The sequence below is a fragment of the Cetorhinus maximus genome, chromosome 18, assembly GCF_964194155.1.
Source record: "Cetorhinus maximus chromosome 18, sCetMax3.hap1.1, whole genome shotgun sequence".
Classification (NCBI taxonomy): domain Eukaryota; kingdom Metazoa; phylum Chordata; class Chondrichthyes; order Lamniformes; family Cetorhinidae; genus Cetorhinus; species Cetorhinus maximus.
In genome coordinates this window covers 76,403,832-76,416,478 of record NC_135896.1, presented here as the reverse complement: position 1 = coordinate 76,416,478, position 12,647 = coordinate 76,403,832, and the positions used below count along the sequence as shown (strand labels likewise).

The 12,647-nt window shown below is 45.1% G+C and overlaps 1 protein-coding gene across 1 annotated transcript in view; it reads right to left on the bottom strand.

Moving 5' to 3' along the window:
• sptbn5 (spectrin, beta, non-erythrocytic 5) overlaps window positions 1–12,647 on the bottom strand; it is a 259,281-nt gene that overhangs the window by 113,537 nt on the left and 133,097 nt on the right. Inside the window, exons 38-40 of the mRNA XM_078563287.1 lie at window positions 3,344–3,499; window positions 2,732–2,923; window positions 1,792–1,881 (exon numbers count right to left, since the gene is read on the bottom strand). Of these exons, the coding sequence (XP_078419413.1) occupies window positions 1,792–1,881; window positions 2,732–2,923; window positions 3,344–3,499 (438 nt within the window). The remainder of the gene's footprint in view (window positions 1–1,791; window positions 1,882–2,731; window positions 2,924–3,343; window positions 3,500–12,647) is intronic.

Here is a 12,647-nt window from a genome sequence, read left to right as displayed (position 1 = left end):
AGATAGCAAGACTTTCTACAGGTATTTAAAAAGGAAAAGAGTAAATCAAGTGAGTGGTGGTCCTCCAGAGTGTCGGTGGGGAGTTATAAGTAGATAATAAGGAAATGGCAGATGAAATGAACAAATATTTTGCTTTTGTCATTAGTATAGAGGATACAAAAAAATTCCAAGTAATAGCTGTAAATCAGAAGGAAGAGAGGAACTTGGTGAAATTACAATCACTAGAAAAATGGTACTGAGCAAACTGATGGAGCTATGGGCTGACAAGTCTCTAGGTCCAGATCGACTTCATCCTAGGGTCTTAAAAGAGGTAGCTAATGAGATAGCAGATGCGCTGCTGTTAATTTTCCAAAATTTGCCAGATTCTGGAAATGTTCCATCATCTCTGGAAAGTGTCAAATATAACCCCTCCATTCAAGAAGGCAGAAAACAGGAAACTAGAGAAATTAGAATTGATCATTAGGGAGGCTATAGCTGGGCACTTACAAAAACTCAAGGTAATCAGGAAGAGTCAGCTTGGTTTTGTGAAAGGAAAATCATGTTTAAGCAATTTATTGGTGTTTTTTGAAGGAGTAACATGCACTGTGGATAAAGGGGAACCTGTAGATGTATTGTACTTGGATTTCCAGTAGGCATTTGATAGGGCCACATCAAAGGTTATTTCAGAAAATAAAAGCTCATGGTGTAGGGGTGACATATTAGTGTGGATAGAAGATTGGCTGGCTGGCAGAAAATAGAGAGTATGCATAAATGGGTCTGTTTCTGATTGGCAGGATGTAACAAGTGGAGTCCTGCAGGAGTCTGTGCTGGGGCCTCAACTTTTTACAATTTACATCAATGGCTTAGATGAGGGGAGTGAAGGCATGGTAGCTAAATTTGCAGATGATACAAAGATAGATAGGAAAGTATATTGTGAAGAGGACAAAAGAAGGTTGCAGATGGATATAGAGAGCTTGAGTGAGTGGGCAAAGATCTGGCAAATGAGTATAATGTGGGAAAATGTGAAGTTGTTCACTTTGGCAGGAAGAATAAAAAAGCAGAGTATTACTTAACGGAGAATGACTGCAGAATTCCGAGGTGCAGAGGTATCTAGGTGCTCTAGTTATTAAGTCACAAAAAGTTAGTATGCAGGTACAGCAAATAATTAGAAGGCTAATGGAGTGCTATCCTTTATTACAAGAGGAATTGAACATAAAAGTAAGGAAGTTATGCTTCAGTCATACAGGGCATTGGTGAGACTACATCTTGAACACTGCGCAGTTTTGGTCTTATTTAAGGAAGGATGTAAATGCATCGGAGATGGTTCAGAGGAGGTTTTATTAGATTTATGCCTGGAATGAGCAGGTTGTCTTATGGGGAAATGTTAGACAGACTGGGCTTGTTTCCACTGGAGTTTAGAAGAGTGAAGGGTGACTTGATTGAAGTATATAAGATCCCAAACAGTATTGACAAGGTAGACGTGGAAAAGATGTTTCCTCGTGTGTGAGTCCAAAACTAGGGGGCACGGTTTTAAAATTAGGGATTGTCCTTTTAGGACAGAGATGAGGAGAAATTTTTTCTCTCAGGCAATTGTGCGACTTTGGAATTTGTACCAAGTCTGCCCTGTACCTGCCCTGAGTACCTTCAATGTTGATAGGTGAGTGTAGCATGTAGAAAATCACTGTACCTTGATTTCCGTCATCCTGTTGAGCACCACACTGCCTAAAGGAATACTGGTCGATAATGCTCGTATGAAAGTGAATGGACAGAGGCTCAGCTGATATACACCAATGCTGAGAGGCTAGTACCTACCCCTGCTCCTCGGAACTTGCTGAGCTTTTTCTGCAGCTGCAAGCAATGCTCATAGTCTTTGCCGACATCACCCACATTGATCATCACCTCCTGATTGTGTGTGGAATGAAATAGGATGGAACGAAAAGCACAGTTAGGAATTGCAATCTTTGGTCAGTGAGTAAATGTATTTTCTATAACAACGCACAACTGATTCTATGCATAATTAATAGATGAACAGAACACCCTCCCTTCCCTGGGAAATAGGGCAGGAGGGGCTAGTCAGAACTTGGACATTCTCTGTACAGCTCACTCTGATGGCTGAGTGGGCAAATGCTCCACCCAGGATGGAGTGACCGGAGCCTCTAGAGCAGTGCTCCACCTGCACTCAATTTCCGAGTCACAAGGAATATCAGCTCTGGTTCCCAAAGTAACCATTTTAGCTCTTCCTATCCTTTTTACTGCAATTTTGCAGTTTTAGTCACCGGTATTGGCCCCATCGATCATCTCAAATAGTCCTAATATGTAAGGTGTGCTATCAGTAACAGACCCACAATAATAAACACAACAGGCTAATTTGCCATATGTGGAGTCCACAATAAAAACACAAGTTAGCATAAGAAGAGTAGAGAAGTGCCAAAAGGTAAGAGCAACATGATTTCTTCAAAAATTCAGCAGCCACCAAATGTTTATTTAATGGGTGCACGGTTTACCCTGAGTCAAGACGGGGGGGACATCACCAGGTCATGACTTTCCCAGTTAAACATGTTGGATGGAAGTAATGCCCCAAGATCAGGATGGTCACAAAAAAAGTCGAGGTCCCATGTAACCAGTCCCCACCTCCACCTGAAAATCAGTGCCCAATTCTCATTCGGCTAACTGGATGGATCCGAAGCCTAGTAAACTTGCAAACTCTACCGAATATCATGGAGTACAGAGAATTCCCTGACACCTTTCCTACCTTTTCCCTGATCCATGCCTCAACCTGTTCGACTTTCTGCAGGAATTCCAGAAAATCCCGGTTGTCCTCCAACATTTTTCCACGTGCAGTTACTGCCATCTTCAGCTGCTCCCAATGTTCTAGCAGCAGCCTCATACTTCGACGGATCTCACTGGATTTGGGGTGGTGTCCAGCCAGCAGCAGCTCACCTGTCTGTATTGGTGTAAGTTTAAGGGGCACAGTGAGATGGACTTCCTCAAAGCAACACAACTCCAAGAGGGCCATAAGCCCAGGATATACCAGCAACACAGGAAGTAATGTATCACAATAGGTGCTGGGGATACAGGAAATAGGATGTCACGAGAGGTGCCGGGTCCAAAAAAGGCATGTGTTTGGTTGTGAAAGTCACATGGCTCTTTACAGCCAATTATGTACTTTTGAATTGTCGGAAATCGAATTGTAATGTACGAAATTTATCAGCCAATTTGCACACAAGCTCCCACAACCAGCCATGTGATAATTATCAGATACTTGTTTTTTAAATAATGTTAATTGAGGGATAAATTTGGCTAGGACACCATGGAAAGGATAACTAGTATCTCACACATACAGAGAAATGAAGGTAATCCTTACCTCAGTAACACTTGTAATAATAGCTTGATGGGCCAGGATCTCAGCCTCAAATGCCTGGTGTTTCTGCAATAGCTTCAGCTTGCCCTGCAGGTCACTAATATCTGCAGAGGAATTGTCCTTTAGCTTCTTCATCCTCTCGCTGATCCAGGTCTCCTCCTAGGAAGAGGACAATAACACAAACTGAAATGGTAGGCAGGAGCAGCAAGAAGCCATCTGGTCCTTCTCACACGTTCACTGGAGTTCTCCAAGCTGATTCTACACACTCCTCCTTTCCTGCCTTGTCTTTTCCATATTCTCCTTTTAGTAATTATCCAGCACTTTTGCCATTAATTTAGCTTCAATCACCATGGTTTTTCTTCTGAACTCCCCTTTTCTGTACCTCATGTTTATCTAGACGATATTGCCTCTTGCCTTTGATTTACCCATCAATACAAATCATCCAAATTACCTCATCAACAACAATAATTCGTACATTGTAGAAAAACAGCCCAAGGTGCTTCACAAGAGTAATCAGTCAAAAATTGACATTGAGATAAAGGGGATACTGGGATGTTAGGAAATAGAGACAGTTTAAGTAAGCTATATTGGTATTTGTAGGTGTTAGGAATAAGTTTTAGCTTTAAAGTTTAAATTAGATTTGTATTTCTGTATCTTTCACTTTAAAAAGGTGCCTGCATTTCTAATGAGGTTTTTTTTTACGACTGTTGCAGCTAGGTTAAAAAAACAAGAGTAGTAGAATTGGGCTGTTGCCTAGTAACAGGGGTCCAGAGAGGCAGGTCTCTCCCACACACACACACACACACAGAAAAAACTAGAGAAACAGTAGGCTAAAGTTCAATTTGAAGCCAAAACCCCAGGGAGACTGAACACTGGAAGAGGATGCTGCAGATTTCCCAAAAGAACCAAAAGATTCCAAGGCCAAAGGAATGAGATGGAAACAGGGTGACAAGCAGACCTTCTAGTTAAAGGAAGGACAGAAACCTGGAAAAGGTCCTGCTAATGAAGTTAAGAATGAGGGGAGAGAGAAAGGCTCCAAGCTTCAGATTTAAAGAGACAAAAGCTGCAGGAAGCAGATTTAAAGCAGGGAACAGCTTGCAAGAGACAACTGAAGGTCTGTAACTATTTGCTGTGGGCATGTGAAACAGTGGTACTGTTGATGGCAGAGTGCATGAGAGAGAGTGTGTGGAAGACAGCTTGAATGCATGTGGTGACCCAGGGAAGAGGAACATCAGAAGGAGAGTTCGAAACCCTGGAGGTGAACCCTTGCGGAAGGCGTTGAGAGAAATCATCGGTTTGGGAGAAGATTCCTAGGTGAGGTCTTGGAGAGTAGAGATTGGAAACCCTCGTGTGAAAGGTGGGGTGCAGTGAGACCAGTTGGCTCAGTGTGACAAACGTCTGGAGGGAGTTGAGGAGGGATCCATATCATCTGGTTGAGGTGGCATTTGTCACTTGGTTTCAGAGTGTGGTGTGTCTGACCACAAGTTGCCATAGGTTTACATGGACTGAGTACTTACCGTGAACATTAGAGTGTAAGATAGATTTTGTAACTTGTGTTATCCTTACAAATCTGTATATATCTGTAAAGGTATAGTCTGTATATATCTGTAAAGGTATAGTTGTGGATGAAGGAGTATTGTAATATAATTAATCTTTTCTTGTTGAATAAATGTTTTACGCTTTTGTTAGAAGTTCATCAGCTGACTCCTCTGCCTCTGTTCAGTAGCTACTCTCCACGTATCTAAACAAACAAATAAAAGTTAGGATCTATCAAGCTGGGTTCCACCCTGGGATCAGGCTTGTCCAGGGGTAATCTCAGCTGGGATCATAACAGGGACAGGCGACTAAAAGCTTGGTCAAAGTGGTAGTTTAAAAGAGCCTTATAAAGGAGGAAAGTGAAGTGGAGAGCTTTAAGGAAGGAATTCTAGAGCTTAGGGCCTCAGCAGCTGAATTACAGCCATCAATCTCACTCCAGCCTACGAAAAATGTTTCAGAAGTTCTTCCAAGTTCATCAAATGTTCCTTTTCAGTGAGTCCAGTCATGAGAACATCATTCAAATAAATTACCACATGGGGCAATCCCTGTAATAAATTTTCCATGGTTCTTTGGAATATAGCGCAAGCAGAAGATACGCCAAATGGTAAATGGGTATGTTGATACAATCCCTTGTGTGTATTTATGGTGACAAACTTCTGGGATGCCTTCTCTAATTCCAATTGCTGGTAGGTATGCATATCTAATTTCATGTAGGCCTTTCCACCTGCCAGTTTAGTGCATAAATCTTCTATTTTAGGTATGGGGTGTCTATCCAATTTTGCCACTTTGTTAATTGTTAATTTGTAGTCCCCACATATACTAATGCTTTGGTCAGGTTACCTTATCCCACATTGCATAAGGTACCGGTCTGGCCTTCGTGAATCTCGGTGTTGCCTCTGGATCTACATGAATTTTTGATTGTAGCCCCTCAATTTTTCCAAGTTCTTCCTTGAAATAGCTGTGAAAACCCATTAGTTCTCAGTTGGAAGATTTCAGTCCATTCCAATTTAATTTCTTTCAGCCAGTTTCATCTGAGGAGACTAAGTCCTTCCCCTGCTACTACTGTCAAGGGTAATCTCTCTGTTTGACCCCCATAATGTACTGTGACTTTGCATACACCCTTGACTTGTATGCCTTCTCCTGCGTAGGTTTTTAATTTTTCATCAGTTTCTTCTGATGCATGGCCACTTCTCTCGCCCATCCTACCCCCCAACCCTGAAAGCTTGTGTGCTATATTCAACAGCAGGGCTTCCCTTGCCACCCGGCCACCAGTCGCCTCAAAGGCAGGGTTGCCCTTGCATCCCCCGCTGACAGTCGCCTCAATGGCAGTGCTGCCCTTAACCCTGACACCCCTCAAGCTTCAAGTCCAATAGGCAACCCTGGTGAGCACTGCACAATGTTACTGTGTACTCACCCCTGAGTTCCCCTCAAAGTGCAGGCCGCCAAGTGCATGCCTTTTATGTGCTGTTGTGAAACACGCCGGCGTACATTCCCACTGACGTTGACGGACAATCCTGCGGGGAGGGACTATTCCTGATAATGATATGCTGATGTATTACAATGAGGTTCCCGACGTCCAATGGTGGGAAATGCAGCCTGTCATCAGCGGACTGAATGCACGATCACGAACTGATTTCCTGCCATCGTAAAACCGATTGCGCCATATTGTCTGCTCACGCCACCGAACACGCCTGACGCCAGCAGGCACGGAAGGTTCTGCCCTTCATTGGTTGTGGAGTGATTTGGGAGGTCATGGGGTTGTGAAAGGCACTATATGAATGGAAGTCCTTTGTTTCCGATGATAATCAGTGCACTGCTGGCATTACAAAGTGACGGCTGCTGAGGCTTTAACTCTGGTGAGCCTCCTCTCTGGGTAAACCTCAGCATGTTCCTCACCTTTCCCTCCCCCTACACATCCAAGTTTTGAAACCCAAGCTCGGCTTCACAGAATCACTACTTCCTGATTTACCTCAACTTCCATCCCACATTTCCCAAGTTCAGTGATGGTCTGCACTTTTGGGCTCAGCACTTTACCTAAGTTTCCCAATAATGAAAAGTAATTCTGCAGTCTGATCACTGGAATCCCCTGGCCAAATGATTTTCATATGCTGAAAGGCTGGAACTCAGGTTGGGGCACCATTTGCTGTATATCAGCCTATTTCACTATCTTGTGCCCCATCTCTGTTTCTTGTTACAATGGTGTTTAACAGCAGGATATAGCAGAAGGGAATATAACAAAGTGAAGATGTAGGAGCAACAGTAGAGGGAACTTTAGAGTAACACTAATCACAGTAGTAGCAATAAAACAGAGAGAGAAATAATAGGTTTCGGCATATGGTGATTGTCAAACATTTATAAAGAAAAGAAAGATTATATTTAAATAGCATGTTTCAGGGAATTCCAAAGCATTCAACATTTCATCTGAAAACCTCTCTAATAACACAGCACTCCCTCAGTACTGACCCCCTCAGTGCAATGCTTCCTTAACACTGCCCTCTGACAGTGCAGTGCTCCCTCAGTACAGCCCATCAGTGCAGCGCTCCCTCAGTATAACCCTCAGTGCAGCACCCCCTTAGTACAGGCCCTCATTGTAGCACTTCCTCAACACTGCCCTCTGTCGGTGCAGTGATCCCACAATGCAGTGCTCCATCTCCCACAGTGCAGTGATCCCTCAATACTGCACATTGTACAGTGTAGTGGTCCCTTGGTACTGTCCCTCTCAGTGCAATGCTTCCTTAGTATTGCACCTCCCACACTGCAGTACTCCCTCAGTATTGCACCTCCAACAGTGCAGCATGCACTCGGTACTGCATCTCCCACAGTGCAGCACTCCCTCAACATTGCACCTCCCACAGCACAGCATGCCCTCAGTACTGCCCTTCCCACAGTGCCACAGTGCAGCACTCCCTCAGTCCTGGACCTCCACCAGTGCAGCGGTCCCTCTGTACAGCCCCTCCCACAATGGAGTTCTCCCTCGATACTGCAGCTCCGACAATGCAGTACACTCTCAGTACTGCCTTATGACAGTGCAGCACTCCCTCAGTACTGCCCCTCCCACAGTGCAGCATGCCCTCAATACTGCTCCTCCCAAAATGCAATGCTCCCTCATTACTGCTCTGGGGTATATAGAGCTTTTCAAAACCTCAGGATTTCTCAATATGTTGCCAGGTATTTGTGAAGAGTGGTCACTGTTTTTAAGTCAGCAAACAGAGCAGCCAATATGTGCTCAACTAAATCCCGCAATCAGGCAGCGATTAATGACCAGTTAATCTGTTTTTGATGGTGTTGATTGAGGGATGAACTTTGAACAGGACACCCAGAGAACTCGGTGATCTTCTCCAAGTAAAGCAAAGCAGAGTGACATTTTACGCAGAGCACACCTCTAGAACAGGGAATTAAACATCTGTAACACCTCTGTAGTGCCTGACAGGACGTGCCTGCCTGGATTTTATGCTCTATCTCATGACTGAGACTTGAATGCATGACCTTCTTACTCGGAGTGCTGCCAGCTGAGCAAATCTGACATCACTTTTAAGTGTTGAGACATTCCACCTGATCCCCATTCTCATGGAAACATTGAGTGCTGGATCCAGACCTGTGCAAACGGAGACATGGGCTGTATTTTTGTTTGCGACTGAAAACTTTACTGATGCTGTTAGAGAATGGAAAAAGTTTCCCTGTGCCATTACTGGGATCAGAGCTAAGCCCCCTGCTACTGAACCTAATTCTGTCTGCTTTCCAGAACAGAAGGCACTAGGATTTCACATGGCACCAAGCAAAGCTTGGACTTTTGATAAGTGTTTGTGGAGCTGTTTATAATGCTACATTGTAAATTTGTACAACAACACAACCCCACACATGGGGCAATTACAGTGAAGAAAAGATACTGTCCCACCCAACGACACTTATCCTGCTAAAACACCCTACTTTATATCCCTATCTCACTCAATGACATTTACCCGATTATAATAACTCCTTTTACATCTGTGCTCTGCCTAGTGACATTTACCCAATATAATACCCCACTTTATATCCCTGCCCTGTCCAGTGACAATTATGCTACTATAATACCTCACTTGCTATCCCTTCCGCACTGTGACATTTACCCTGCTATGCCGCACTTTATGGTGGGGGGACATTTAATCAGGTGGGAGGGTGGGGTGTGGGGACCCCACCACCTCCTCAGCTCTATCCCGATTAAGTTTGTGGCAGGAAGGCCTGCGGACTGCCTTCCTGCCCTGCCACCAGTTGAGGTGGTTAAGTGAGCAATTAATGCTTGTGGGCTCCCGGGATGGTGGGGGGTGATTTCTTGTTCAATGGCATTCAGTGCCTGATCGAAGGGCCTGGCATCGGGAAGGGGGAGCCCCACTGAGAACCACCCCCCATGCCCTTGTTGCCAAAACCCTCACCCCTCTCCACCTTGCGACCCCCTTCCCACCATCACTCGCCTGGGTCCCTCTTTGATCTGAATGCTTGAATGGGTGTTGTACAAGCAGCAGCCACCGCCTCCCCAGTGGGGCTGCTGAGTACAGAAGAGCTGCCAGCCTCTGATTGGCCGGCACCTCCCAGGGTGGAACTTTTGCCCCCAGGGTCCTTAATCCTGGGGGAGGCCCAACACAAACCTATTTGGTGCCTAATTAGAAAAAGATGTGGTGGGGTTCTTAAAGTGGCAATGCAGGAGTCTTGTTGCTCTCCTGTCACATACACAAGTTTCCACCCACTGTAATTCACACACACACACACACACACACACACAGTAACTCATCGACACATTCCCATGGTAACTCACAAATGCAAAAATTCACACACATACTGGCCTAAAACAGGTACTCATACAGAAAGATGCAAATCCACATGTAGACAATTCAAATAAATAGTTTTCCCTTCCTCAGCCCTGTCAATTTTTAGCTGATTAAGAGTGGGGTCTGTGTTTCTGTGATGGAGAGAAGGTGGGCTCTGACTTTTGTGGTGAAGAGAGAAATCACAAAAATACAGCTCCAATTTTCTCCATCACAGAAACACAGATCCCACTCTTACTCCATCACAGAAACACAGACCCTCTGTGTTTCTGTGATGGGAAAATGGGAACTGTGTCTCTTTAATTGAGAGAGATTGTGTGTCTGTGGGTGAAATCTTGCAGAGGTGTCGAGGGTCTCGGCCACTAGCTGGAGATCTGGCGAGCCTTCCCCCGCCTCGGGTCAAAGGCCCCGGGAACGGAAGTCCCTCCTGCCAGGAGCTGACAGACAATTAGAGGCTGATGGCACTATTGAACGACAGTGCAAACAGGGAGCGGGCGAGAGGCGGAGGGGAGGGAGGGAGAGAGGGCAGGGAGAGAGGGAGGGGAGGGAGAGGAGAGGGTTCAACAGCAAGGGCAGGATGGTGGCTCTCAGCAGGCCAACCCCTTTCCGACATCGGGTCCCTCAGTCACCACTGAATGCCTTTGAATGCCTCTGAAGAAGAGTCATATGGACTCAAACATTAACTCTGTTTCTCTCTCCACAGATGCTGCCAGACCTGCTGAGTTTTTCCAGCATTTTCTGTTTTTATGCCTACAAATTAGGTGTCAACCAGGTGAACTTACAACACAGGACAACTTGCAAGACAAACAGCGAAAATAGGATGAAATAGACAGAGCTAAGTGATCCCACACCAAGAGATCTGATCTAAGCTCTGCAGTTCTGCCACATCCAGTTGGTGGTGGAGGAGGCTCCACAAATATCCCACTGACGGCGAGCCAAGCATATCTGTGCAAAAGACAAGTCTGAAGCATTTACAACCATCTTCAATCAGAAGTACCGAGTGGATGATCCAGCTCGGCCTCCTCCTGAGGACCCCAGCATCACAGATGCCAGTCTTCAGCCAATTCAATTCACTCCGTGTGATATCAAAAATCGGATGAAGGTACTGGATACTGCAAAGGCCAAGGGCCCTGACAACATTCCAGCAATAGTACTGAAGACTTGTGCTCCAGAACTAGCTGTGCTCTTAGCCAAGCTGTTGTAGTACAGCTACAACACTGGCATCTACCCGGCAATGTGAAAAATTACCCAGATATGTCCTGCCCATAAAAAACAGGACATATCCAATCCAGTCAAGTATGCCCCATAAGTCTACTCTTGATTATCAGCAAAGTGATGGAAGATGTTGTCAATACCGCTAGCAAGTGACACTTACTCAGCAATAATCTGCTCACTGATGCTCAGTTTGGGTTCCACCAGGGCCACTCAGCTCCTAACTTCATTACAGCCTTGGTCCAAACGAGGAAAATGAGCTGAACTCAGGAGGTGAGGTGAGAATGACTGCTCTTGACATCAAGGCAGCATTTGACGGAGCATTAGTTGCCTATTTAAGGGCCTCAATTGTGGACGGGGCAGGAAGGCCTTCTATTGCCTTCATGCCACAGACTTAATTGAGGTGGAAGCTGGAAAATGGCGGGGCCCCATCCACCAACCTCTTGTCTAATTTAATGCTCCCCGCCACCAAACCCGCCACATAGAAGGCACGAAATTTTGCTAAGATAAAAGCAAAATACTGCGGATGCTGGAAATCTGAAACAAAAATAAAAATAGCTGGAAAAACTCAGCAGGTCTGACAGCATCTGCAGAGGAATACAGTTAACGTTTCGAGTCCATATGACTCTTCATCAGAACAGTTCTGATGAAGAGTCATGCAGACTCAATACGTTAACTGTGTTCCTCTCCGCAGATGCTGTCAGACCTGCTGAGTTTTTCCAACTATTTTTATTTTTATTTACGAAATTTCACCGTATGTTTCTGTGATGGGAGTGTTGGGTCTGTGTTTCATTGATGGAGAGAGTGGGGTTTGTGTTTGTAACTGTGCATCCAGAACTAACTGTGCCCTTAGCCAAGCTCCTCCAGTACAGTATGTGTGGTGTGTATTTTGACAAAGATGATTTGGGGGTACAGGAGTAGGGAGGAGGGAGGGGAGTTTAACCCTCGGTGTTGAGGCCATGCTGTTCTGATTAGGGCCTGGTACACTCAGGGCCAAGCAGCAGTTCAATGGCTCCAGACCACATCTCATTCAGTGCCATTCCTACGTGCTAGTAATGGATTAATTTTGGAGCTGTACCAGGAACAGGAAACCCCTGCTGCACTGTTCCCATTAAACCATCTGTTCTTTCTATCAGACAAGTAGAACGCTGAGCAAATTTTCCTGTTAATCCACAAATCAGAGGGTGTATTGTCTGCCTCAAGTTATAACACAAAATAGACAAACACTTCTTCATTTTACGAATATGCACAACCTCAGGGAAGTTTGATCTCCAGTGTAACAACACAGTAATGCATCCACTAAGAGTTAATTACAGACAGAAACTGGAGCAATTCTAACCTCTCCCTCCACCAATCATTTCCCTTAAGTGCTGAGATACTGTGTCAGCTCGGAGCCTGTGTCCCACCTGCGCTGCCTCTATCCATTGCATTTCACCTCAGTGACTCAATACTGAATGCTCAGTCTGAGCTGAATCATACAACACACCCTAACTTTAGATCAGGATTGAGATAACTTCACTTCTATCTGCAAATGTGAAAGTGTATCGAGTGTGAGGCACATGCCTCTTGAACTTTCTCACAGATGTCTGCCTCTTAATCCCCAAGGCGCTGCCACTATGTGGAACATTCAGACAGCCTGCAATAATCCTTTGTTCAGCTCGGAGCCATGATCTCATTCTGGAGGTATTACCGTCTCCTGCCACTTGCTGCCAGAATGAGCTCAGTAGAAGTTGCTGCCTGGTCCAGCAGCCACATCTGTT